Source organism: Dipodomys merriami, unplaced genomic scaffold, assembly GCF_024711535.1.
Source record: "Dipodomys merriami isolate MVZ:Mamm:240054 unplaced genomic scaffold, mDipMer1.0.p SCAF_198, whole genome shotgun sequence".
Lineage (NCBI taxonomy): Eukaryota > Metazoa > Chordata > Mammalia > Rodentia > Heteromyidae > Dipodomys > Dipodomys merriami.
The window spans coordinates 2,105,576-2,133,492 of record NW_027203359.1 but is presented as its reverse complement, the minus strand read 5'-3'; the positions used below and the strand labels follow the sequence as shown (position 1 = coordinate 2,133,492).

General features: G+C 45.0%; 1 protein-coding gene across 11 annotated transcripts in view; it reads right to left on the bottom strand.

Moving 5' to 3' along the window:
- Nucleotides 1-27,917, bottom strand: part of Foxn3 (forkhead box N3) — a 370,110-nt gene that overhangs the window by 22,480 nt on the left and 319,713 nt on the right. For 9 of the 11 annotated variants that reach the window (XM_070028584.1, XM_070028589.1, XM_070028585.1 and 6 more), the window contains one exon: nucleotides 6,753-6,818. The exons of 1 other annotated variant lie outside the window; for it this stretch is intronic. In XM_070028584.1, the coding sequence (XP_069884685.1) occupies nucleotides 6,753-6,818 (66 nt within the window). The remainder of the gene's footprint in view (nucleotides 1-6,752; nucleotides 6,819-27,917) is intronic. One more of the 11 variants, XM_070028592.1, reaches the window with a different exon arrangement.

Sequence of the window (27,917 nt, the reverse complement as noted above, 5' to 3'; positions counted from 1 at the left end):
GTGTGGCAAAACTAGAGGTGCAAAACTTCTAGGAAAAATACAGGAGGAAAATGAAGAAGAGAACTCATGTTTGCAGATAACTGTTTTCAGTCTTCGGAGATGGGTATTTGGTTTCTGTGTTCGGGGAACTGTGGCAGAAGGCATCAACCATTGTGTTGCATGATAATCTCCTAGACATGGTCAGCTCACCGTGAGCTGGGATCTCAGGAAGAACAGCAAAGAATCTGATACAGCATGCTGTGCAGATCAACCACTGGTTAAAAAATCGAAGTCACAGATCCAATCTTGGTCAGCAAAAAAGATACTTATCCCCATTAATTTTATTGAGAACTTCTACTAAATATCTTCCAGTGTAGGTGGTGAGGACATAGGGTAAGTACAAATAAGCAGTGGTAGACAGGGAGACTATAGGCATCAGATGGAGATACCTAACTCAAGCTAATAGGTATAATAGGTATTCAAGCTAATACTCCTGTAGGAAGTGTCATCTCTGTTGGAATTCAAAGGCAGAAAGCAGTACATACAAATACTTAGAAGTGATCTGGTTTTGTGTGTGTGTGTGTGTGTGTGTGTGTGTGTGTGTGTGTGTGTGTGTGCACGTGCGCGCACGTGTGTGCCTGTCTGCCGGTTCTGGGGCTGTCTTTTTTTGACCTGTGCCAGAGCAACCTAGGCCTGCATCCCCCCCCTTCCATTCCCACCCCTCCCCGTGTCAGTTAACTACCAGTTGTATTCCTGGAGCAAGGATCTCAACCCCTCAAATATGGTGGGAACAAAACTGATGATTGAAGTGAGTTAACAGATACCTGATGCTTATCACTAACGCTGTGCCCTCTTGATTTTAGGGGGAGTGAAAACCCCTCTGAAACAGCCTGAGACACAAGCCAGACCAAGATGGAAGAACTCCGCCATCTTCCTGGTGACAGAGAAGCTGGGAAGAGTAACGGCCATGTTTATGATACTTCTGCTCCCCCGTGAAAGCATGTCAGAGACAACATCCCTGAAAAGTGGACATCCCAACATCTAAAACTAGACATAGACTAGGGAGCCAGCCCTTACAACAGGATTAGAATAAGTAGAAGACACGGAACACATGAGCCGAACTTGGCACGGCCGTAAGTCATTTGCCTATGAGAAGAAAAGCAGCTCGAAGACAGAGCCCCATGAATGTGGTCAAAGGGGCAACTCAACAGGAAAGGAAACACGAAGGAGACCAACCCTCACCAGGAATCTACTGGGGGGACCAGAGCCTGGGGGTGCTCCTGTGTCACACAGCCCTTCCTGGAGATGGTCTGAGGTGTCCCAGACAGCATGGGAACTCTGGGATAGTTACCTTAGCCTTCCCGTGCCTGTTTCTTTACCAATGGAAGCAGGCAGAGAAACATCCCTCACAAGACTGTTCTGAGGGTTAAATATGGCAGGCGACAGGAATTGCTTAGCTCAGTGGCTTGACCATGATTGTTCCCCCTCTTCCTCCTCATCACTAGCATCACCATCACCATCACCTTTCCATCATCCTACTTCACCCCAAGCTAATGATCTCTAAGGAGATATTATTATGAATTATGCGTTTTGTTAGCCCTAACTTTTGAGTTCCCCTATTAAAACATCTCCCTGATTCATGAATTCTACTCACTTCAAAGAGGAACTCGCAGACACTTCAGCATTACCCGGCTTTCCGAGCTATTTCCCGAACCCACAAGACTTCTGGCATGTAAGCTGCCTCATTCTCTGGATCCTGGAGCCTGTTCTCAAATGAGCTTCACTGAGCACCTCCTCTGCCAATCCTGGCATCTCTCAGTCCCTCTCATTGGCAGTGGACTCCATGTTGAGATGGCGGATGTGTTTGCGTCTGCTCACTGGCTGCCAGAAGCCAGCTAGTACACTTCACTGTTCCCCCATCTCTTCTCCTTTCTGGAAAACAGCACAGCCAGTCTACAATGGTTCTGTCCAAGAAGGGCATCCTACAAGCCACCGCTTGCTACTTTTTGACTATGGGATCCAGTAGCAATGAGTACGTTCTTCTGTTGTTTGTTTAATTAGCACATCTACAACCTTCCCTCTCTCTCAATCTACTTCCCTCAAAGTGTAACTTTCCCAGGTAAAGAGCAATTCAACTCACCCAACATACTGAGATGTTAGCCTGGGTTCCAGCTAGGTCAAAGACCTAGGAAAGTCAATGTCTGAAACCAACTTCTAGCTGACTGTTGTTCTCGGTGGAAGAGGCTCAGGCTTCTAGGGCCTTCTTATCTTCCTTCCTTCCCTCCTCGTCCATCCGTCCATCCATCCATTCATCCATCCATCCATTCATCCATCCATCCATCCATCCATCATTTTGTGTCAATAATGGGGTGAGCCACAGCTTATTTCTGGCTCTTTGGTAGTTAACTGGAGATAACTTTCCTGGGCTGGTTTTGATCTTATCCTCCTGAATAAATAGGATTATAGGCGTGAGCCACCAGTCCCCATACCACCCTTTCTTGTCGACTTGGTTAACGCATCTTTTAGAGGCAAGGAGACACACATCTAGGGTCTGTGGATGCTGGGATAAAGTGTCATGAACATCAGCACCGAAGAACTCAATACTTGCTGGCTGACCATGCGCTCTGCAGCTAGAGAACCACTAAACTTTCTGACAGTGGCGAGAACACAACATTCACATAGTACTGAAACAGCCGAATCACTGCAGACGCTGTGATGTGAGGTGACCATGCAATCTTGGGAATCGTAACTGAACAAACAAACAGGCAAGACACCAAACTTCGCAGTACACTACGTCATCCTTCAGCCCTTCCTCAGTTTTCTTGGTGTGTATGCAACATCTTTGATTCCCGCTCCCTCTCCTCCCAACTTCTAAGATTAACCTGTGGGGAGCTCCTAGGGCCATCTCTGGAGGGCAGCCCTGGCCACCTCCCACAGGCCATACGCCGAGCTGCAGGTGATCCTATAATCCTTTCCTTCCCCAAAGGCGCTCTTTACCACCTGCCTGCTTGGAAGCAGGCTAGGGAGAGGGTTGGCACTGCAGGCCCTGAGTACTTTTCTTCAGTTGTGCTGGCCATGACTGACCTATACCTGGGTTCCAGGGACAACTGCCCCTCCCTCCTCCCCCTCTCCACAGTCCAGTCAGATGTTTTGTTTATTATCTAGAGTTCATCTCTGGAACATTCCCACCAGGGATTATATAAGCCCTTTGAAGATGAGTAATAGTGATCTGGCTCTCCTGACTTAATCATAATTCCTCCACAGGGGTTAAAGATGACTCACAAGGCTTGTCGAGGAGGAGGAGGAGGTGCGGTGCAGGTGTGGGAGGGGCTTCCGGAAGCTGCCATGAATCTCCCCACAGCCTCTCCAGCCGCAGGGAGGGTGGGAGAGGTGGATGGTTTTTTGACTTTCAAAGTTAGAAAAACAGCAAGCTAGCCATGTCCAGGATGATTGTCCTAGAGTAGCATCCTGAGCATGTGAGGCACTGGATCTCCTTACAGAATACATCTCGTGCTACACTCTGGCAAAGTCTGAGAAAGCGAATGTTACCTGCACCCCAGGAGCCGGGGGGCAGACAAGCTGCTGGAACCGAGGTTTTGATCAGCCTCATCCGCTGGCTTGTTGGAAGGGAAACATCAGACTGAAATGAGAGGTTGGAGGGGCCCATTGGGATCCAGCCCAAGTAAGAAAGGGTAGGGCAGGGGGTGGGCTGGGGAGGGGTTTTCCAGGGCAGTTCACACCCCTTAGACAGAAAGAGGCTTACGCTTCTCTAGTGTCTTGAGCGGTTTCTTTTGTACAATCGACTCAGCCTCAGATCCTGGATGGTGGCCAGTCTTGCCAGCCTTGAGCTAGCACTGCAGATGCTGAGCACGAGAAGGAGGAGAAAGCTCTGAGGGGCTGCCATCTGGTGACCTAAAGTGGAGTAGCTTTAAAGGGCAATGACAAAGGAGAAACCTTTCAAGGCACCCGGGCCAGCCTGGAACTGCTTGGAGTGAACAGTGAAGAGGGATGATGTTGGTAGCTTCATCAAAGGGCCCAGAGGTGAAAACACAGGGCTATAAATAGCACCCCACGAGGAGGCTCAATAAACAGAGCCCAGCCACAGCATCCGTCTCGGGAGAATGCAGAGAGGAAACACTCTTAGCTCTCACAAGTCACTCCGGACAAGGTCTGCATCCAAACACACTGGGACATGTGCCTCAAACACGGTCCTATCTGTCCACACTGCCACCCTACACCACAACGACCACCCTGCAACCTGCCCCGGCTACTCTTAGCCTGATGGTTGGCAGATCATATTTTTGAACCACACTTCCCATTTTTGGTGCTCCAGACCCTGCTGTCAAGGTAACTGCCTCTGCTCTCAAGACCAGAAGCACTGGGTAATGGAAATGGAAACCAAAGGTGGGGGTGTGGTAGGCAGGGAAGCAAGAAGTTAGGAGGATGGAACTAAAAGCAGCTGCTGACTGTTGGACATGGTTCCCCCTCTGGCTGGGCCTATTAGAAGGTTAAAGATCAGACACCTGGTTTTATAAATACAAAGAAAACACATTTGAGATATCTTCACTTCCTTTCCCAATCTGCTCATTGCCCATGCTTACACTTGACCTCCAAAGGATTGTACCAGGCTGAAGGTCAGACGGGCAGATGAATATGACTTCTTGTTCCTATCCTCTCCACAGCCTTCCTCTATCTACCTTGGCTGCACCTGTCCTCAACTGACATTAGTAGCCACCCTGGTTCTTTCTTCCTGGGGCCCTTAGGGATCATCTACTTTCAATGCAAATTAGAACTATGGGTGTCTTAGAAAGAGAATGATTTACCATTGGATGGAGAAGGGAGAGGTTTAACTACTTGTAGGAGTTCAACTGTAGTCAAGAATCCAATGAGAGGCTGGGTATTGGCAGCTCACGCCTGTAATCCTAGCTACTCAAGAGGCTGAGATCTGAGGATCCTGGTTTGAAGTCAGCCTAGGCAGAAAAGTCTCCATGAGACTCTGATCTTCAATTAATCACTCGAAAACTGGAAGTGGTACTATGGTTCAAAGTGGTAGAGTGCTAGCCTTGAAAAAAGAGCTCAGGGACAGCGCCCAGGCCCTGAGTTCAAACCTGATAACCACCACCACCAACAAAGAATCCAGTGAGAAAGGGTCTCTCGGATGTGCTGAGGTTCTGTGCGTACTTGCTAATACGGGTGCTAAAACTTAGGCCTGGGTGCTCAAGGCTGGTACTCTACTATGAGGAGTAGCGGTACTTCTGGCTTTCAACAGTGATCTTCAAGATCTCAGCTTTCTGAACAGCTGAGGATTATAGACCGGTGTCCAGCTTGGAGGTAGGTTTGGAATGTATGTTTTTCCCCTGAAACCTAGGATGAGTATTTCAGAGCCACATTCCAGCTTATCTGCCAATTATCAAAGGATGTCCGTTACACATCTGCTTAGCACTGGTGTTTGCTGGGCAGCCTAATACTCTAAATGCTGTGAATCTGAGGTTAGCATAGGGAGAATGAGAATTGTACAGTTAGAGGCATGTAAGAGCAGCCAGGCAGGGGGCCAGAGCTCCCTGAGAATGCTTGGCTGTATTACTTGGCTCTTTGAAAAGAGGAACAAAGAAGTGAAAAATGGAGTCAAGTTTCCTAATGCTGTCAGGACAGGCTGGGACAAGTGCAGGGCTATGGAGGCTGCTCTGATTTCTGGACTCATTCACGGTGACAACTGTTGTGGTCTGAGGACAGGTATTTGTTTTTCTATGGGAAATACTATCATCTCCATGAGTGGGTGTGGGAGGATTCTTGCTGCCAAGGAGGCCATAAGGCCTTCAGGCAGCCAGTGTCCACAGAAATGAGACAGGTGGGAAAATCTCCTAGCAGTGACACGGTGTCGTCTGCCACTTCATGTCACCCTCCTCACACCGAAGTGTTTCATCAGTAAGAAGCTGTGATGGAGCAGTGTCCCAATGAGACGCTGAGCAGACCCTGGTATACCAGGTGTCGGTCTACTCAATGGGATTCTGGCTTACTGTGGGATAGGAACAAGGCATCAGCCACCAGTTGAGAGGTCCAAAGGGCAGATGCCTTGGCTGAAGGTTGCTTTTTTATCCCTTGGGAAGGAGACCTTCCTAAAAGCTGCCCAGATGTGAAGAACCACGAGGAGGTAGACCTAAGTAAAGTCCAAGGGAGCAAAGAGTTGTGTCATACTTGATGTTGGCTCAATGGCCAATAGAAGATGAAGACAGAAACCCTGCTTAGCTAAACCAGCCCTGCCTTTATCTCCGATCAGCCTAGAAGGCTATAGAGAGATGGTACAAGGAGCTATCAGGGCTGCATTTTAAGGCTAGCCTAGGGTAAGACACACTTTCCAAAATGGGAGCCCAGAAAGAAAAGAATGTTCTAAAAATGCCTACTGTTTAGCTCCAACATGGTTCAGCAGGCCCCATGGAACCTCCCTTACAAACTCATAGCAACGACTCCTATAGGAGAAAGGAAGCTTGTTTCCACTGGGAATCCTTATGAAGTCTGATTCTCTTCCTCTAGTCATAAACCCTGACCTCTTACTAGCCATCTACTCAGCAGCACACTGATGCACTCATTCATACATATGCATGGCTCCATGTTTCCATGCATATGCATGCAATCATGCACTTATATAATTTTTTTTGAGTGATGCTTACATGGGGAGGTTTAATTTGCATTAGTTCTTCCTGTGGCCTGGGATGTAAGTGAGAAGGTTAAGTTCACAAACTATGGTGCTGTAGGCTAGAGAAATATCTACTCACAACCTGCTTGTATCTCAGGGGGAGTATTCAAAAGCATCATGGCACTGGCAGCATCAATGTCAGGATCTGGAAAAATCAACCAATAAATAACATTATTTACAACAGGGCTGGTGTGTGTGTGTGTGTGTGTGTGTGTGTGTGTGTGTGTGTGTGTGTGTTTGTGTGTGTGTGTGTGTGTGTGTGTGTGTGTGTGTGTGTGTGTGTATGATTCCCCCTGCTAATGAATGTTGATAGAAAAAAACAAGAAGGAAATCCCGGATCTAGATGAGCTATCCCAAAGATGATTAAAAACAAAACAAAACAAGAAACAATTTAGATTTGAGAGAAGGAAAAGGTATTCTAAAGTGAAAAAAAAAAAATTGGAGATAAGAATCTCATTGGCTTTCCTGTCCAGGCTGGCTTTGAACCTCTACCCTTAGATATCAGCCTCCTGAGTATAAGATTACAGAGGTGAGTCACCAGTGCAGGCTTAGAGTGGGATTTAAGAAGCAGGTTTTAATCAGTTGAGCACAGTCATGATGTTAATGTTGTAATTTGTGTTGTATGTTTCTGGTAAGCTGCCCATCTCTGGAGCTCCTCAGCTTTGACCTTGGAATGGAGGAGTAGGAGGAGAGGGCTGGCAGTCATGGGCCACAGCAATCTTTAACAAACTGGGGGAAGGCTGACATCAAGAGGAAAAAGCATTAGATATACCTGCATCCGGAAACAAGACTTTAGTTAGCTCCTCTGGCCACCAAAATGTGAACCGCATTTTACAAGGTGATGTGTGTTTACAGTGAGGGTAGAGGTGGTAAAGGCATAGAAAAAAAAAAAAACCCACTAAAAATTAAAGTTCTGATAAGGAGGGCACAGCAGTTGCTTCTACATCTAGTACTGATTTTTAATCTGAGTCAAAAAAGAAAAAAAAAATCCCCCCCCAACTCATCACTTTATTGCTATAATTCTTAATGAGTTTCTAAACCCTTACCGATCTACCAGTTGACAGATGGCAGGTTATATAGAGACAGAAAAAAATATTATCCTTTTATAACTAAATTCATTTTCCTCTGAGAAACAGCAGCGCTGCTGCTATGGAAATGAAGGTCACCATGGCAACAGTAAACAACCCCCAAGAATGGTCACTGAATAGGCTGAAAAGAACATCTGTCCCAGCCCAGCGGCCCAGCTGCCCTGGGGCGAAATTCACTAATAGTGTCGTGATGCCCCGTGACAGAAGCTGCCGCCTGTGCCCTGTCCAAATAAATGAAGTGTGCAAGTGAAATCAACATCAAAATGCCTGCCCTTGCAGCTTACAGTCTCCCTGTCCGCTAAGCCCAGCAACTAATGATGGGGAGTGTGTGTGTGTGTAGGGGGGGGATTCATGCTTGTCAGTTTTTGTACAAATTACATACCAAAAAATTCAATTTACTACTAATGGCTCCATGGCACTTTATTTTGGGTATCATGAGAGAAAATGACTCCCCCCCCACCCCTTTTACTGTTTAAAAAAACCTGCATTTTTCATACTTTATATGTATAGTTTAATTCCAAGGGAGTAATGTGATAATATAGTATAAAGCCATGTGAGCCATTAATGATATGGATGATGCTGGTTTCAGAAGACAATGCCTCAAAAAAAAAAAAAAAAAAAAAAGCAAAGGAACTCGGCAGGCTTTCCCCCGCTTCCCTCCCTATTCTGTCTGCTGGAGAAGCCTGTTACTTACACTTCCTAATGGAGTACAAGCTTATTTTAATACGTGCATTGCATACGAGAAATGGGCAGATTCACTTATTTGGTGACTCCTAGGGTGAAATGTCTAAAAGGTGTGTGTGTGTGTGTCTCTCTCTCTCTCTCTCTCTCTCTCTCACACATACACACACACACACTCTTTCTCTCTCCTTCTCTCTCTCTCTCTCTCTCTCACACACACACACACACACACACAAGTATGATGAATGAATAACTGAAAAGCTTAAAGCTCACGTCACTGGTCCTGAAGTTCCTCCAGGTTCTCACCCCTAGAGCTTGGCCTCCTTACAAGGCATTATTATTATTATTATTATTATTATTATTATTTTATTATTATTGCCATGAGGGACAAGCACTGAAGCTTCTCCTCCCCCCTCTGTGTGGAATGGCCTTTGCTCTTCTTCTCACCATGCAAAGGTCCATTCCCATCTTTGAGAATACAAATACGACAGGTGTATACTGCCAAAAAAAAAAAGTTCTGTGTTCTTCAAAACGAACAAAAACAGAAGTCAGGAAGATGTCCATGTGCCAGTAAAATCAAAGCAAACAGGAGACCCTCAGACATAAAAACAAAAACCCCACTCACATGCATACAAATTTAGAAAAAACTTTTTTGGGGAGCACTTTAGTCTCAGCTGACCCCCTCACAAACATCCTCCCCCCCCCCCCCAGCCGATGCAGAACAAGTTTAATGAGCTATTCATGCTTCCTTAGAACTGGATGTGCCACGTCTGCTGCCTCTACAGATATAAATGCAGACGCCATCCTGGAATGCCCACTGGTCTCCAGGCATTCTGGGTAGTATAACAGGTAGGGCATTCACTGGAGTATGTAATAGGTTCTTCCAGCCTTACCTCCGCTCTGAGAAGACCAGGTCCTATAGTAGCCCTCAACAGAGAACGGAATGGAGGGCAGCACATAGGATTCACTCCTCTGGCAAGTCACTGGGTAAACCAAAGAACTGCAAGTGGCGATACTAGCCCTTCCTTGGGGTATTATGTAGTATGGCATCCTACAAAAATAAATGCTGCCGACGAGCTTACATGTAATAAAGACACACATTTTAAGGGTAGAGTTTGTTGAAGTCTGACAAATTTTACAATCCTGTTACATGACTCAAAATCAAGATGAACAGAACAACAAGAGCACACTTCTATCACTCCCAAGTCTCCAGGTATCCCACTGACAAATAGTATCTCTCCATGAAATGTATTTAATGTGCATGCAGCCCAATACACCAGTTTTCTTTTATAGTTTAAGGACCTTTGTGTCCTAATAAAAATATTGCAAAGATTTATTTATTTGTTTTGCTTTCTTTTTTTTTTTTTTTTGTCGTCGGTCGTGGGGCTTGAACTCTGGGCCTGGGCGCTGTCCTTCAGCTCTTCAGCTCAAGGCGAGCGCTCTACCACTTGAGCTACAGCGCCACTTCCGGTTTTCTGGTGGTTTATTTGAGATAGGAGTCTCACGGCCTCGTCTCTCCTGCCCGGGCTGGCTTTGAACCGCGATCCTCAGATCTCAGCCTCCTGAGTAGCTAGGATTACAGGCGTGAGCCACCAGCGCCCGGCTATTTATTTGTTTTGCTAAATGGCATTTTGTTTTATTTGCTAGTATATCAAATAGAATGTGATCTAGATCCACTGCCCACATTCACAGGAAAAGGAACATGGAAATAATCAACCAGACCTCTTCCTGTATCCAATAAGCTATGTAAGCACAGACTAACTGGAATGGTACTGATCAATATCACAAGGACTTATGTTGGCTTCTAGGTTGAACAGGAAGAGCCCAAGAGAAAAGCCTTTGTTGCACACATCTCCAGGAAGAAAGGTCCTGGACTCTGCTAGAATACCTGCTATGCTTTTACCCTTGTCCCACACTGATACCCAGCATGTACTTCAGTTTTCAGAGCCTACAGTCTTCCATAAACCTTCTCCAAAGAGAAGAGTTGCTACAATCCTTACGCTAATATTCAACGGTTTAAGTTTCCCCTCTCCCCTTTTGAACAATCAGAAAGTAATGCCTGTAGCATTAAGATATACAAAATTGAGAAACACAAGCTTCTTCAGAGACTCCCTTTCCATGTACATATGTCCAGAAATTATGTTTAAATATAAACATTTGCACATATTCATCCAAACACTGACACACAGCTACTCTCAGTTTAGGTTTATGGTACTCGGCTCTTTCTTTAGCGCTGTCTTTTGCCTTCTGGGGTTTCAGTTACCCACAGTCTAAAAAATAGAAGCAGACAATTTCAGACATAATTCATAATTTAACATACTGTTATAATTAATCTATTTTATTGTGTGTGCTTTTGCTGTTCATCTCTTGCTGTGCCTAATTTAAAAAGTAAATGTTATCATAGACAGGTACATGAAATACTACATGTCAGTAGAATTTATAAAATTCAGATATATAGGATCTTTGGTTTCAGGTATGGACTAGAGATCTTGGTACCTCTCTCTCCTGCTGGTAAGGTAGGGTGATTCTTTTTTTTTTGGTCGGTCACGGGGCTTGAACTCTGGGTTTGGGCACAGAAGGTAGGGTGACTCTTGTGTATGCAAAACAGCTTTCTGCAACTCTAAAATCTTTTTGCTTGACAACACATCTTGGCACCTATTCATATTAGTATATGTTATTTAAAATTTTTCTGCAGTGAGTTTTTGTGGATAAAAACATACCTCATTTGTACTGGAGTGAGGCAGAGGGGTGTAGGAGAATAAAATAATATTTATTTATTTTGGGGTCAGGGATTTTTTTTTTACAGTACCAAACTTAGCATCCCACTAAAGGAACCCAAATCATCCATATACTGGGAACGTCACATGACATGCCACCATAGGTAGAATTGCGACCACCATCACCACAGTGTCTAAGATCAAATTCTCCTTTGCTCATGTGTCAACAACATGTCACCCATTCCCAGGGGTCATTGCACTTTTCATCTTTAATGCCACTGTCTTATCACATTGCCTCTTTTCTGAAGTGCAAGACTGAGAAACAGCCATACATCCTAAAGATATTTTCAAACCCTATCCTCTTGCATGCACATCAATAACAACATTATGTTTCAGTGGGAGAAATGGGTAACCAAGTTTTCAGAATCAAGGTGCAGCTATTTGGTTCTTCCCTCCCCTGACCCCCTGTCCCCCACATCATGTGGTGTTCCTTTTGGAAATGAAAGTAGGGTACAGAGAGAATGGGGAAAAGCACTAGACTAGGCACGAGACGTTAGGGTTCAACTTCTGGATCTGACACTAATTAACTGAGACTTTGATATTGCTGAATCTCATTTCACTCATTTTAAAATGGTGGTTGGCATCAAACTTGAAAGGAGCTACTTTGGTTTAATCCTCAGTGCAGTGGACTTGTTAAAAATGTGAGTACCATCTTTGGCTCTACGTTGACCAACTCACCAAAACTGACTGTGTAGAAAGCCAGAACACTATTACTTGACTTTCAGAATTCCTTTTCATTTCTTCTTTCCCCCCTCCCTCTTCCTCTCCATCTCTACCTCTTCCTTCCTTTTTATACCTGAAGTGCTTTACAGTATGATAAAGGCCATTATGCAGCTGCATAAAGTCAAATTTTTAAAAATGTTTAAAAATACATGAAGACAATGCTGACAAACACTGAGACAGAAATTACTGGATTCACCCAATCAGAAGTACACACTAAGGCACTCAGATTCCCTCCCACTCCCTCTCCTCATGCATGCCTGCCTGATTTACTGCTGTATGCCTAGCATCTACAATAGCACTGGAACCTAATGAGTGCCAGATGAGCAGCTATTGGATAAATGAATGACAACTTCTCTGATCTGCTGTTCAAGTGAATCTAGCTACCTGAAGCTCAACATCCTGTTGAGGAAATATGCCTGGTGATCCCTAGATAAGTGGAATTCTCTAGAAATTTCAGAAAAACAAGTGTCAGGCCCATGACAGGTGACACTGGGCTTTATAAAAAAATTCACCAGAACACTTTTTTTTGGGGGGGAGGGCAGGGCATCAGTTGTGGGGCTTGAACTCTGGGCTTGGGAGCTGCCCCTCAGCTCTTCAGCTCAAGGCAAGGGCTCTACCACTTGAGCCACAGCATCACTTCTGGCTTTCTAGTGGTTTATTGGAGATAAGAGTCTCACGGACTTTCCTGCCCAGATTGGCTTTGAACCTTGATCCTCAGCTCTCAGCCTCCTGAGTAGCTAGGATTACAGGCGTGAGCCACCAGCACCCCGTACCAGAAAACTTTTTGATGCATATGAAAGGCCATGAAGGCCAAAGAAGAGAAGCATTCCTCAGAAATTCTTTTTTTTTTTGTCTGGTCGTGGAGCCTGAACTCTAGGCCTGGGCGCTGTCCCTCAGCTCTTCAGCTCAAGGCTGGCACTCTACCACTTGAGCCACAATGCCACTTCTGGCTTTTTTTCCCTGCTTATGTGGTGCTGAGGAATCGAACCCAGGGCCTCAAGCATGCAAGGCAAGCGCTCTACCACTGAGCCACCTTCCCAGACCTCCTCAGAAATTCTTTTATCTTCTTTGGTGCCACTAGACATCTGCTTTGAAATATCGTTACCCATTTTGGGGCTGGGAAGGTGGCTCAGTGGTAGAGCACTTGCCTTGCATGCATGAGGCCCTGGGTTCGATTCCTCAGCACCACATGAGCAAAAAGAAAAAGTGGCGCTGTGGCTCAAGTGGTAGAGCGCTAGCCTTGAGCTGAAGAGCTGAGGGACAGCGCCCAGGCCCAGAGTTCAGGCCCCACGACCGGACCCCGCCCCCCCCCCCCGCAAAAAAAAAGAAATATCATTACCCATTTTCTAGAATTAGGCAGGCAAATCACCCATCTGAACATATTTAGCTAATTCTGAAAAAAAGAAATGTAACTTATACATGGTTTCATTTATGCACGCTGATCATACAAAGCCAATGTTTCTCAACCAAGGGCAATCGTACACTCCCTCCCCCCAGGACATATGGCAATATCTGGAAACACTCTTCATTGCAGTGACAAGGTAACTAAATGGGTGTGCTCCTGGTGTCTTGTGGGTAGAGGCTGGGGGGGGGGGGGTGTTGCTCAACATTCTAGGGTACAGGACAAGCCAGCATGACAAAGAATGATCCAGTCCCAAAGGTTGAGAAACTGAGCTGAGCTTATATGTGCTATAATTTAGGCAAACCAATACTCTGAACCATTGTTTCAAAGGCAAGCATAAAAAACTCTTGTGCTGATACTGTTTTCTGCCATTCCCCGCCCCCGTGACATTTCTTTTTCTTTTTAGTATTCCTAGGTATAGGTTAAGAGAGAGACAGAATACCCACGTTTGTAGCTTTGAAACCCATGGCTAATGTAAGAGTCATAGTGTTTGGCTTCTGTTGCAATCAATCAAGATTTCTAAAATAGCTACAACTCATCTAGCAGGCAGCAGACACAAGGGGGGGGGGGTGATGAGGGCTGGCAGCTCTACTGAGCTCTACTGACGTCATTCTTCCACTTCCCTTTGGCTCAAGGTGGTGAAGACAGAAGTTGCCTGATAGGAGGAGCAGCAGGGAAGAAGTGGGAAGGAAATCGAATGTAGAATTTCTTGTGCAGATGCACTGCAAACATCTCCAGGGACCCTGTCACTCACAGAGACAGACAGACAGACAGACAGACAGGCAGGCAGGCAGGCAGGCAGGCAGGCAGAGGTGATGCCACCCAGTCAGGTGGAAAAGCCTCAAGACTGCCAGGAGTTGAGGAGTAATTGCCAGCTTCTAACCTTAGATGTAGTGGCTCTCTAGCCTGGTCATCCTAGTCATGTCAGAGATAGGATGGAAAACCCAGAGAGCCCTCCCTTGCCCCCCCAGCATCTGATAGTCCAGGATACACCCAAAAGAATACCTCAAATTCTGTTGCTCTGAAGACATGAAGCCAGTTAAAAACCATTCAGAAAGAACACTGAGATTAACAGTTGTTGGAAGAGAAAGATAAATCAAGGTGGGGTGGGGAAGGATGATCTAAATGTACACTTTTCCCCTCCCCTTTCTTTCCTTCCTTCCCTCCCTCCTTCCCTTCCATCCAGACGGGGTCTCAGTAAGCAGTCCAGACTGGCCGTAAACTCTGATCCTGCTCCCTTTGGCCAGGGGCATCATTCCAACTCACGCAGTTGTTCACTAATATCCTCTAATTCCATTTCTTGCAGAAGGGGATTCTGGGGAAGAAGTCCTAGAAGGGAAGCCCGGAGCTCACAGTACATCCTGGGATAGGCATCAGATCTTAGGCCCAACAACTCTGGATCTCATATGCCTTATTTCTAGTGTAGCACTAGGATGGCTGGGCTGGAACTTCTTTCTGTTTCTGAGTCTGACACAGTCAGACACTGCTGCTTCTCCGAACATGGGTACTCTCCAGGGAGACACTTCAATTTTCTCCTGGGAACAAGAATTGCTCTAACTTTGATGTCTTTTGCCTGCATTCTAAGGTCTCCTTCATGTTAGCAGAGGTGTGTTGTCTTGTTTCTCTGAAGATTTCTAAACTGAGTGAATAAATCATGTCCAGTTCTTGGCCAAGACTCGCTTTTTACCTGACACACTAAACGTCCCAGTGATGAATGTCTATCTCTCTTTACCATCTTTGATAGAAGTCTTTCGTCCAGCTGCCCAGGTGCCAAATGGAAGGAGGCGCACAGGTGCTAAAACAGCCAGTTCCAAATAGTCTAGGCAGATCAAGGCAAGGTAACTGGTGACTGAGAACATGTCATGAGACAGAGGCAAAGGGATTTTGGATTGATTCTGTTTGGTTCATTCAGTACACTATGCTGTGCTTGTCTAAAGTGGTTTTTTTGTTGGTCGTGGGGCTTTAACTCTGGGCCTGGGCCCTGTCCCTCAGCTCTTCAGCTCAAGGCGAGTGCCCTGCCACTTGAGCCATAGCACCACTTCCGGCTTTTTCTGCTTATGTGGTGCTGAGGAATTGAACCCAGGGCCTCATGCATGCAAGGCAAGTGCTCTACCACTGAGCCACCTTCCCAGCCCTATAGTGGGTTTTTGCTTTTTAAATTTTTAACTTCTTTTGGGGGGAGAGATGAGAAACTGTATATTCCTAACTTCCTTCCCATTGGACACCTCTGCCAGTTCTGGAAGTCTGTTCTCTGCGTTCTCTGACTTCTGCCTGGGTTGCTCCTCTCCCAGGATGCTGTAACCGGAGGCCACGACTCCATCCAGGGGTGTTGCAGAGGGAATTCTAACCCTGGGAGAAGGGAGAAAGGTGAGTGAAGCCTGCAAGAATGTGGAATTCCTTGCCTTGAAAACCTTTGGCGTCTTCAACTGTGGTGTGGCCAGGGATCAGCTTCTCGCAGGACAGGAACAGGAATAAGTCCTCAGAGACGGGCCAACATGGTACCCAAGAGGAAGGATGTGCCATTTCCAGAAGGACCCCCAGACATGCAGGAACTAACGTACGGTGGATAAAATGGAGGAATAGGCCGGGCTACTGGCAGAGACAGCTGGGGACGCTGTGTCTAGCCTACTTCCCCACTCCTTGCTGTTAGCTGTCAGCTTGCCTTTCCCAGGGCGAACATCACGGTCCCCAGCCATCACTTCCCCAGACTTACTGGAAAATCACCCTGTCTGTCCCCACCCAGGAACCACTTCCTCCTCTAGTAAAGGCTTACCCTAGCTTACCACCAACTCCCTCCCAACTACTAGGGTTCTCTTGGTGGCCTGGCCCCAGAAGGAAACAGAGCTTGTGGGTGCCGACGATTGAATAATTCTGTTTGCACTGTGTCTTCATTAGCTCTGTCTAAGACCAGGCACATGTGCGAAGCCTCTTCTCCAGGAGCAATGAATCCATCTCTGGGGGCCGCTGGCAGGTGTGAGTATGAGAGGAAACCTCACTCAGAACCCTGCTGTCAGAGACCCAAGGCACACCTGCTCTCAGAGGGAAAAGCCACAAGAGCCCGGAAGAACTCACTAGGAAAATTTGGGTTGTTTCAATACTGTTTGGGTATCATATTAAAAAAAAAAAAATCAGAAGGGGCTGGGTGCAATGTGACTCATACCTGTAATTCTAGCTACTCAGGAGGCTGATCCCTGAGGATCATAGTTCAAAGCCAGCCTGGGCAGGAAAGTCTGTTAGATTCTTATTTCCACTTAATTAGCAAAAGGTCAGAAGTGGAGATGTAGCCTCAGTGGTAGAGTGCCAGCTTTGAGTGAAAAAGCTCAGGGACAGTGTCTAGGCCCTGAGTTCAAGCCCCATTACTGGAATGGATACATGTGTGCACACATGCGTACCCACAGGAGTGCCCCCCCCCCGAAACTACAACCACCTGTCAATATAACCATGCTTCCTCTGGTGAGTGACTCCTTTGAAAACTCATCTCCTCCTTTCTCCCTGAGAGACCTCAGCTTCAGATACAAAACTGGCAGAAGATGAAAGCTTACTTTCCTTTAGAGACTGCACACAGAAGACCCTGGTCACTCTTGGGGTGACTGTGGCTCATTCGTTCAGTGGGTAATGGTATGGACCACTGGCCCATGGTGGCTACTCTTCCAGAGTGAATTCAGGATGCTGATTTTCAGAACAGGAGTAGTCATGGAAGCTTTCCAGGTCCTAGTTTTAATGCAGTTTTTAATTCTTTTTACCTAATCCTTCTCTAGAGACCATACCAGAGTGTGCGTGTGTGTGCACGCGCACAAATAGGCAGCTTAGTATTTTTCAAGAAACTTTTCTGCAATTCTCAGAAACCCTTATTGTGAAAGGTAACAGTTCCAAAAATAAGAAAGTGAACCAAAGTACTTCCAAGTGTTTGTTATCTGACAGAGATCCTTAAAGTCAATGTTGGCTTGGAATCTGAATCAGAGCTTTGCTTCTCAGAGATCCCACAGAGTAGGTCCAGGAAATTAACAGTAGGACATTCCCAGTAATTCTGTTAAACTGAACAGCACACACTCTATGCTTACAACATTACCTCAGTACTGCCCACCCAGGTACTGCCCACCTACAATGGAGAATAGAATTGAGTAAACTGCTAATGATTTTGTAACAACAAAAGTACCATGGACATAAAAAGATTACCTTTCTATCCAACAATAAGTAAGCACAGTACTGTGAAAATATTGACAAATAAGAAAGGTATTATCCTGTCCAATTTTGAAAGTATCTTTCCAACTCGGAAAGTAGATTTCCAATCTTTAATTCTTTCCCTCCCTCCCGTGCAGCACAAGGATTAAACTCAGAGTATTGCACTGGTTGGGCTGGTAATCTAACACTTGAGCCATCTCCCTTCTGGCTTTCATTATCTTTTTATCTGGGCTGGCCTGGATGGCAATCCTTATTTACATTTCCCACTTAGCTGGGATGACAGGCTCAGGCCACCACACCCAGCTTTTTACTGGTTGAGAGGGGCCCTTGTGAACTTTATGCCTGGATAAGCCTGGGACAGCCTTCCTCCTCACCTCCTCAGCCTCCCCAGGAGCTAGAATTACAAGTGTGGCACCTGGCTTGGGTTTCAAAAGTTTTAAAGCACGGGAGCTGATCTGGTAGATAAACAGTGAATGGGCCCAGAAGACAACCCTGTTCCCCAAGTTCCTGTATGGAAACGTAGTCAACAACATGAGGATAGGAGAAAGGGGTGGCGCGCTCACCTCTGAGTGTACTTATAAAGGAGGCCTCAGCCAGCTGCCTGCCCTGTGCACCATAGAGAGACACAGGAAGGTCCCCTCCAACCATGGGACTTGCTGTCCCTCAACACTGGACTTCTCACAGACTCCAGAACGGTCAAAAATAAATGTCTGCTGTTACTGAGCCACTCAGGCTGAGGGGATTTATTAGAGCAGCCTGAAAGGACTGAGACGGTGGGCAAAACATGCAGTAGGGGTGCAGAACCACTAGAGTTTTCGATGGAATGAGTAGACGCAGGTGTTGAGGGAAGGCAGGCGCTTGGTCAGAGAAACATACTCTGAAGGGAGGTGAGTTCAGGCCAAACTTGATTTTCTCCGGACGATGCCATGTTATTTGTTCTAAGCTCTAAATGTTGAGCCAAATAAGGCTTTCAGTGTGAATCTGGAAAAACAAGAGGGTTTGACGATCACCAGATGCAACCACCAGACACAATGCAGAACGGACTCAGGCAGAAGGAAAGGTAAAATGGGCCCAAAATGATGGTGCGGACAGAGGCTGCAGTTGGGGGCCAGGTGACTTCACCAGGCAGTGGGTTATTTCTTTTATCATGAAAGCTATATTGCATTTTTCAGCAGGGAAGGTTGAAGCTTGTATCACCCACATAAAACCCATCCAAGAAAACTAGAAAACACAGAAGGAAAAACCTACTACAACAAGAGCCAGTACTTACAGCTTTCTCTTGCCCTTTTTAGCTTCTATTGTGTTGGCATGCCCCTCTTTGAACTCCCTAGTCCTTTGGACTTTGCTGTTCTGGTAAGACTAGTATACTCCTAGAAGAGATCTAGAAAGGAAAGCACATCCGTGTGTGTGTGTGTGTGTGTGTGTGTGTGTGTGTGTGTGTGTGTGTGTATGCTGGTGGTACTAGGGTTTGAACTCAGAACTTTGCACTTTCTAGGTAGGCATTCTTCCTCTTGAGTCATGCCTCCTGCCTAATTCTTGAGATAGACTCTCATTTTTTGCCTGGGCTGTCCTGGACTGTGATCCTCCTATTTATGTCTTCCTCATCACACCTAGCTAATAGCTGAGGTCTCTTAAGCTAGGTTGACCTCAAACTATGATCCTCCCATAGGATCTCAGCCTTCTGAGTAGTTAAAATGATAATAAGCATGAGCCACTGTAACTGGCTGTTTTTAGGACACTAAATATTCTGTAGTAACCTAAAACGATATGTTTCTGAGTTCTTGTAACACAGAGACTTGATGACAGGCACTTGGCCGGCCCTCGAGGCCAGGCAGCAATGACCCCACTGCTGCTCTTTTAACTGGTAACCGTTTCAGGGAATATGGGGTGTGGGGGGGTGGGGAGACAGAGACAGATCTGTGCATGGGTGTCTGGTAGAGGGCAGGGTGGGAGAGGCATATATGGAAGAAGGATGAAAATAAAACATTCTAGAAATCTGAATGTTGGCCTGAATTATGCAGGAGAGAATAATCACCCATACTGAGAAGTGTACTTCCATCTTGGTTCTACAGCATTTATTTATTTCTCATTATTTCTACTACATACGGATAGAACCTTGGCCAGGTGCAGGTGGCTCAGGCCTGTAATCCTAGCTACTTGAGAGGTCTAGATTTAAGGATTATGGTTCTAAGCAGGAAAATCTGCAAGAAGACTTTTTTTTGGGGGGGAGTGGGGGTCCGGTCGTGGGGCCTGAACTCTGGGCCTGGGCACTCTCCCTCAGCTCTTTAGCTCAAGGCTAGCGCTCTACCACTTGAGCCACAGTGACACTTCCGGCTTTTTTCTTTTTGCTTATGTGGTGCTGAGGAATGGAACCCAGGGCCTCAGGCATGCAAGGCAAGCGCTCTACCACTGAGCCACCTTCCCAGCCCCATGCAAGAAGACCTTTATCTCCAATTAACCACCAAAAAGCTGGAATTGGAGTTGTGGCCAAAGTGATAGGAAAAGTGACTTTTCAATTTTATGTTTTTCTTTTTTTTGTACTGGTACCAGGGTTTGAACCCAGGGTATGTGCTTTTAGTCAGGCCAATATTCTACCACTTGAGATATACCTCCAAGCTTGTCATTTTGCTGGTTGAGTGGACATGAGAGCAGACCTTTCTGCCCAAGCTGAGTTTGAGCCTCGGGTCTTCCGATCTCAGCCTCCCGAGTACCTAAGTGGTAATGAGCCAATGGTACCTGGCTGTTATTTTGGCTTCACTGGCTTTTTATTGTGGTGTTTAGGATTGAGCCTGGGCAAGTGCAGCATCACTAAGCCCCAGCCCAGAGCCCATTGCGGCTGAAATTGAACCCTGAGGCAACCGAGTATTCCCTGAAGGTTAGTTTTCCTGCAGTTGTACTTTTCATGCAATCTGGGTGGCATCAATGGCTAAAATGCAAACTGCAAGCACACCTGTTGTTGCTGTGCATCTGTAATCCCACCTGAGGCAGGAGGATGCAGAGTTCAAGACTAGCCTGGGCTACACAGGTAGAACCTTAAAGGTGGGGAGAGAAAGAGAGAGAGGGAGAAGGGGAGGAAGAAAGGAAGGAAAAGAGAGAGGGAGGGAGGAAGGAAGGGAGGGCAAGTAAGCAAGCAAAACCAACCTGATGCTTAAAGCGTGGAATGGACACAGCAGGCCTGGCTATAGGGGTGGGGAAGGGCTGGCTGGCTGGCTGACGGATGGATGGATAGACACACACACATATCCTCCTGACCCCTGCAGGCAATTAGCTCACACTTCTAAGTAGGAGGGGCCATTATGTTTAACTCAGTAGGCACAACTGTACATAATTAAGGGTTATAATTACAGTTCTCTTTTAAAAAAATGTGACCACTGTATCTAAATTGATCTCTTGTGGCATCCTGGCCTACACACTGGGAACTATAAAAAGAGAGGCTATGTTTCACCCAGTGGCCTGACAATGGTGGCAGCCTGTGCCTACTGGAAAGTTCTAGGGTCAGGCATTCACACTTATTCTCCAGTGATCTCTCACTCGGTTTGGGGTTTCCTAATTATCCTCTTTCAGTGGGAAACATTTTACTTTAAATAGACACAGACTAGCACAAGCATTTTGTACTTTTTTACGCCACGGGGGGAAAAAAGGCAAAAGCAACCATTCAAATTAATATGCTAGTAATTATGTGCAGCAACTGTCTAATTATCCATGAAAAAACCAAGTTGAAAAGATCAATTTCTGATCAGCATTCCACTCGAGCATTTGGTTAAAAGTTGCTTTGGGGACTCAACTTCGCTTTAAAATGTTCATTTATCATTATATTCTTCTACTGTATTACCTGTCCCATCCAGGACCATTTCCAACTCAGCTAATACAAATCATGAGATGGAATGAACTGTTTTGTAGGAAAATCAAACCTACCTGGACTTGCATATGGACAGATTGCTGTGGGCTCTACATAGAGAATAACAGTATTCATGAGCTAAGACACCTGTGAAATCATCTCACAGATGAAAAGATGGGAGGCATTGTCCATTGTGTCAGCCACTGTTCTAGGCAGTTGGCTGGCTGGAGACTAAGTATGATTGAGAATTAAGCCTACTCGGGTCTTGAGCTTCATCAGCTTCCCTGTTCCTGAGCCATCCAATGGGTTCTGTGCCAGTGATTCCCCGGGAAACAAAACAGGAGATCAACTAGTTCCTCCTTTGTAACATTCCACGTCTCTCAAATGCCTTCTTTCCTAACCACACAATGAACACTGCAGGGTGGAACTAGACAGGGGTCTACCTTCTTGGAATCTTTAGAAGACTAAGTTTAATTGTTCCCCTCAAACATTTGAAGATCCCCCCCCACAGATATCCCATAAATATAAATGATATGAGCAAATGTGGTGACAGAAAGATCCACAAGATGATTTCACAGGGTGCCTTTTAGCTTGAAACTCCCCAAACATTGTAAGACCAACTGTGGCTCTCCCCTTATTTGGTGGCTGATGGTAATTCCACTTCTGGCTTCCAGCACAGCTCATCTGCGCCTCGTATTCTTTTACGACTCAGGAGTGTCTCTGCCTCTTCACCCCTCAGCAGCAGCCTGCAAATCATCCTGACTGAACCGACTTCTTTCCAAGTCTTTTAAGTTCTCAGCCAATGCTTGAAAAATTGCAGAGTGAGATATTATACCATTAGCTAATTTCTTCCAGGCTGAAAAGAGGGCTAGAACACCCTCAAATTTGATATAAATAGTTGATAATGTCATATCCAAACACTCCCAGCCCGGTGGTGATTCTCTCACTTGGACACAACAGGTTCAAATAAATAAATGGCCTTGAGCTTTTGTTTTGAAATCAATATATATTTCTGGAATAGAACAGCATGGAAGTTGAATGACAATTCTCTGTATTTGTAAAAGCTTCTTTATAATTCAGAAAAGAAAAACTTCACCACTATTCAGAGGTGTCCCAAACTAGAGTTTAAGTAGAAGAATAATTGCCTTCGGCTTTTATCCACCTGCCACTTCTAAGAAATACTACTTCACTGCTATTTTCTTTTGATTCAGTAAAAGAAAGCAATGGGACAAGTCTAAATTCATCACAACAAAGGTATTTAATTGAGACCAGTAAATTAGCATCTCAATGGAGATCTCCCCCTCCCCGAAAATACATCACTCAAAAGTTCACTGTGTGCTAATACTAAGATGGTTAAGAAGAAACTCCTCAGTGGTAAATTCTCAAGTTTATGGTATTTATTGGAAAATTTCACCTAGTTCTTTGGCTGGAAAAACTCCAATGCCATACATGGCAAGTATTTCACAAAACAGATGCCAAGAATTGTGGCTTGACACAGCACTTAGTTTGCTGTTGTTATTCAAACATCCTATTAAATTAACAGGCTCTCCTCCCTAGAGCTTTGCTTTACAGCACAGTAAATCAGCATCCACTGTATTTATCCACAAACATCATCTACTGCACTGATTTACACAAACAAGTCGCAAACTACCATCATTTCCTATTTCAACTGAATTTTGGTTCGGAACTGTGCAATTCAGTTCGTTATTTAGGGCATCTGGGTGGCTTTAATGTCCAGTGCCAGGAAGGGTTAAAAACTAGAGCATTAATTGGGCACAGATGGCTCATGCATGTAATGATCAGGAATTCTGAGATCTGAGGCTCATGGTTCAAAGCCAGCCCAGGTAAGAAGGTCTGTGAAACTCTTATCTCTGATAAATTACAAAGAAGGAAGAGGAGGAGGACCAGGAGGAGGAGGAGGAGGAGGAGGACCAGGAAGAGGAGGAGGAGGAGGAGGAGGAAAGAAGAAAGAAGAAAAACTGGAAGTGGAGCTGTGGCTAAAGTGGCAGAGTTAGCCTTAAGCAACAGAAACTCAGGGACAGATTGAGTGAACTTAAAAAGTACAGACTGCCATTGTAAAGGCCCATAGCCATGTGATGCCTTCGCTCAAACTTCGATTGTGTTTCATTTTATATTCTCGTAAGAAACTACATTTTTGTCTCCAGAAGACAATTAAATTTTATATATTTTTTGTACTGTGTAGCTCCCTAGTTTCTCCATCTAAGCACTTTGCAAAAAAGAAAAAAAAATCAAACCAGAATAGCAAATGAATCAAAAGCGGATTTAATTTTATTGATTCCATTTCACATAAAGATGTTGGTTGATCTGATGCTTTTTTCATCTCATTACTTTTGGTCTGGAATATACCGTGTTCCATCCAAGCCAGCGGATGTCATTCTACATATGCACAGCTAAGAGCACAAACCTGAAGCAATTCTGGAGATTAAGCTTCCAGAGTAAATTCATTTTTATCACAATCTTTATGTTCCGGAGTGGCCAAGTCATCTTGGTCCATGTTTATTAACTAGCAGTAATAGGAAAGATCTTAATCAGAGCTTTGGTGTTTGCAACTGCACAAACCAATTCTCTCTCTCTCTCTCTGAATCTGGACTTCTCCACGCCAACCACTGAATCTCATTAGTGCCCCACACCCTGGCCAAACAAAAGTAGTTTGTGAAGGAGGCGGCAAAGAGCAGCTCACCCTGAGGAGGGTTTGGAAAGAGGTCTCTCCATAGGTGGCCAGTACACAGACAGGTTTAGCAGATCCTATGTGTGTGTTTCTGGGAAGGATCCAGAGCTTTTTTTTTTTTTTTTTTTTTTTTAATCCAGCTCTGTTAGAGGTGGCATCCACCAAGATCATGTGCTCTCTCCTTGTGGAAAGGAAGCAGTACGCTTCTTTGGCCTGGAACAATCATAAAATCTCTGCAATGCTAGAGGAGGTGCATTATATTATAGAACGAAAGTTTGTATCTGCCCCAAATTTACATGTGGGAACCCTAATTCTCCTATGAAATGGTATTTGGAGATTGGCCCTTTGGGGGATAATCAGGTTCCTTGTGCTACTGATGAAAGGAATAGTGGCCCATGATCTCTGCCCCCCAACCCCTAGGAACCCCCTCTCCCTTCCTTTCCCCAGGAGCAGAGAAGATGGGAATCATCACCAGAAATTCAACTTGTTGGATCTTTATCCAAGACTTCCAGCTACCCAAATAGAAAGAGAACACATTTATGTTGTTTCACCTCCCCTGCCTTGGGCAATGATACCTTGTAATAGCAGTCAGTGTAGAAAGGGCATCCTTTGGCCACTGTTGTACTTTAAGAAATGAACAAATTGATCAGGCTTGTGTAGAGTATCTACTCAAGTTTTTTTCCCATTCTCCTTTCAATTACTTGGAAAGAGTAGGGAAGAAAAAACATCAACCTTCCAGACTCCCTTGCAGCTAAGGTTATGAATATGCATTTGGTTCTGCTAACTAGATGAGGTCAGGGTGAGTTCAGAGGAGGCCAACCATGTGCTGTAGGATGGACAGCTAATGTCATGGTTGTGCTGGGCTTTCTTGCAGTGGCATTCTAGTGTGTACTCTGCAGCATACTTGAGAATGGAGAGGCAGCTTCAGGGGCATCAGTGGTCTCTGGGTCACCACCCTGGGGTGCAATTCTAACTCCACAGTTTTAGCAGTGGTGACCTCTCAGATGCTTGGTTCTCAAGACTTTGGAAGTAATTCCCTGAAGGGACCATCTAGGTTCTCTTCATTTGACTCTTCTAATGATACTATGGAGCATCTAACTCTCCTACTGCCTTTCTGCCGACCACATCTTGCTCTGTATCCCAACCACAGAACTAGGTACCTCCTTTAAAGGAAGGCCCAAGTGCCATCTTCTGCAGGGATATGGCTGGTTAGCTTACTTGTTGAAATTAGGACCAGGCTTGAAGCAGGCAAGAAGCACTCACTTTCTATAATAGCTCTGTTTTTTACTAGGATAAGCAGTTCATGTCTTTTTAACTGACACAGTTTCAAAACTCCACTGGCCCTAAAGTTTGATGGTGTGAAGGAATCCCCCGACCTTTGCTTTGGACACAGAGATGTTGGCTGTTCATACCTAGCTAAGGCCTTCCTCATTCAGGTTACCCAGTCCAAATGGCCATGCTTCCTTATCTACTAAATGAGAGAGTTTTCTTATCTGTAAAATAAAGGGGGAGGGGGACTGGGTTAAGTGTCTAATACCAAAGCTATCATGGATGGTTCTCTCATTTGTTCTATCCAACTGCATTTGCTGTTGAGGTTGGTGTGAAATTCCTGCTGAGGCCCAGGCCTGGGTCTTTCCCACCTGACAGAGGAGTCATTTTCCTGGCTGGGGAAGAAGGGTTGCCTTCCTGGGCCTTTTTGTTTGGCTAATCTGTTCATGTCTATTTGCTCTGCTGCCCAGACAACTCTACAGTAAACAAAGGCCCAGGCTTTACTCTGCTTGCTCCAAATTGGGAACCTGCCTGTGTTGTTTGCTTTGGGGCACAACGAGGGAGCAAACAGCAAGCAGCTTTTGAGAGTCAAGTTGGTGATGGTCTTCACTCAATTATGGCAGTGAAGAGACATAGCAATTGCAGATACACCTACCCTACCCAATCTTCTTTTCATAGATTCAAGAGGGAAATGGTTCAACCTTGGGGAAAAAAAGAATGTTTTTTGGCATGTTGTCTTATTTTTTTCTATCTATGCAGAATACTTTCTTTTTTCCCCCTCTCTCTCTGTATGTATATTGTGTACATGTGTTATGTACACGTGTGTGCCAGTACTGGGCTTCAACTCAGAGCCTGCGTGCTGTCCCTTAGCATGTTTGCTCAAAGCTGGCGCTCTATCACTGGCTCTATCACTAGAGTCACAGCTACACTTCTAGCTTTGGTGTTTGGTAGTTAATTGGAGATAAGAGTCTCAGACCTTCCTGTCTAGGTTGGGTTTGAACTGTGATCCTAAGATCTCAGCCTCCTGAGTTAGTTAGGATTGTAGGCTTGATTGAGCCAAAAGTGCCTGGCTATCCAGAGTATTTTCTTCAAGAAAAAAAAAAAAATAAATAAAAAATATATATATATATATATATATATATATATATATATATATATATATATATATATATGTTGCAATCAGTCCTGGGGACTCATCATTTCATTTTCTGATCTGTATCATGGGCCAAGGCTCTGCTTCTGATAAAATTAAATTAAAAAAAAAAAAAAAAACACAACACCAGTTCCTAGGTATAGCAAGCCAAGTCCTTAAAAAAAGGCAGAATTCCTAGACTTTCCCAGCAGATGAGGGAAGGAATGTGATGTAAGGGTGGTGCAGTCTGTGGAAACATATTTTGCAAGGCGTCTAAAGCAGATAAAAACAGGATTGGTTGGTTCATTATGCAATTAAGCTACAGCCAGAACTGGGTAGGATCTTCTGTCTTTCAAAATCCAAACTAGTTATTCAGGCTTTCATTAGGTACAGTTCAGAGATTCTATTTGTACAGGCACCCAATTTTTCTCGTCTGGGTTAGAATTGAAAAGAAAAGAAAAGAAAAGAAAAGAAGAGAAAAGAAAAGAAAAAGAGGGCTGCTTTGCGAATCTGGCTGCTGTGTCCATAAAACAATCACAAGGCTCCTCTCCTCCCTCCTCAAATACCTTTTTTGCTTCATTTCTTCAGAGTTAGGGGATTTTTTTTTTTTTTTTTTTGGGCAGAAAGCCAAAGTAATATCCCAGCAAGCTATCTGACTTCTCTACAGAGACACATACTGTTTCATGTTTGATTTTGATTTTCAAAAGCAGAACCATTTTCACATCGTCGTATAAAAAGGCCTCCACTATTTAAAATGTCATTTCTAAATTAATTTTATACTCCTGAGGCAGAATGCATCTGACCAGGACAAAGTGCTCTCCATTTAAATAAGGTGGGAAGTGCAAGAGATAGAAAAAACTTCCAGTGTTTAAAAGAACAAGTTAAGCCTAGTTTTGTTTTCCCTACAGACCCCTCCTTTCCCCCCCACCCCCCACCCATTCCATACCTCTGTCAATCCCCCAAAGTACGTGGAGACTATGTTGTTTAAGCTGTGTGGCAGCCAAAAGAATTTGCTAGGAGAGAGAGAGAGAGAGAGAGAGAGAGAGAGAGAGAGAGAGAGAGAGAGAGAGAGAGAGAGAGAGAGAGAGAGAGAGAGAGAGAGAGAGACCTACAGCAAATGACATTTGATATCTGTGTCTGGTGGTGTCCTGGAGACAGCTAAAAATCTGATGACTTTGCTGTCTTAACATTTTAACTGCTGGGCAGATGTGGTGGCAAGAACGAAGGGGCTGCTCCTTATATCTCAGATTTCTCAGCCCACTTTGAAGATGGGTCTATTATTTATTTTTTCTTAAAAGAAAATAACCTAGTACTCCTCTCTTAACAAAATTGAGTGACCTACTGAGGTTGCTCAAGAGGTTGATCTACCTTTTCCAAACCCCGAGTTTAGACTCTAAGTGACCAGCCCCAGGTCCTCCTGAGCCACTGACAGCCAGTCTGCCTCCAATTCCCAGAAACCCCTG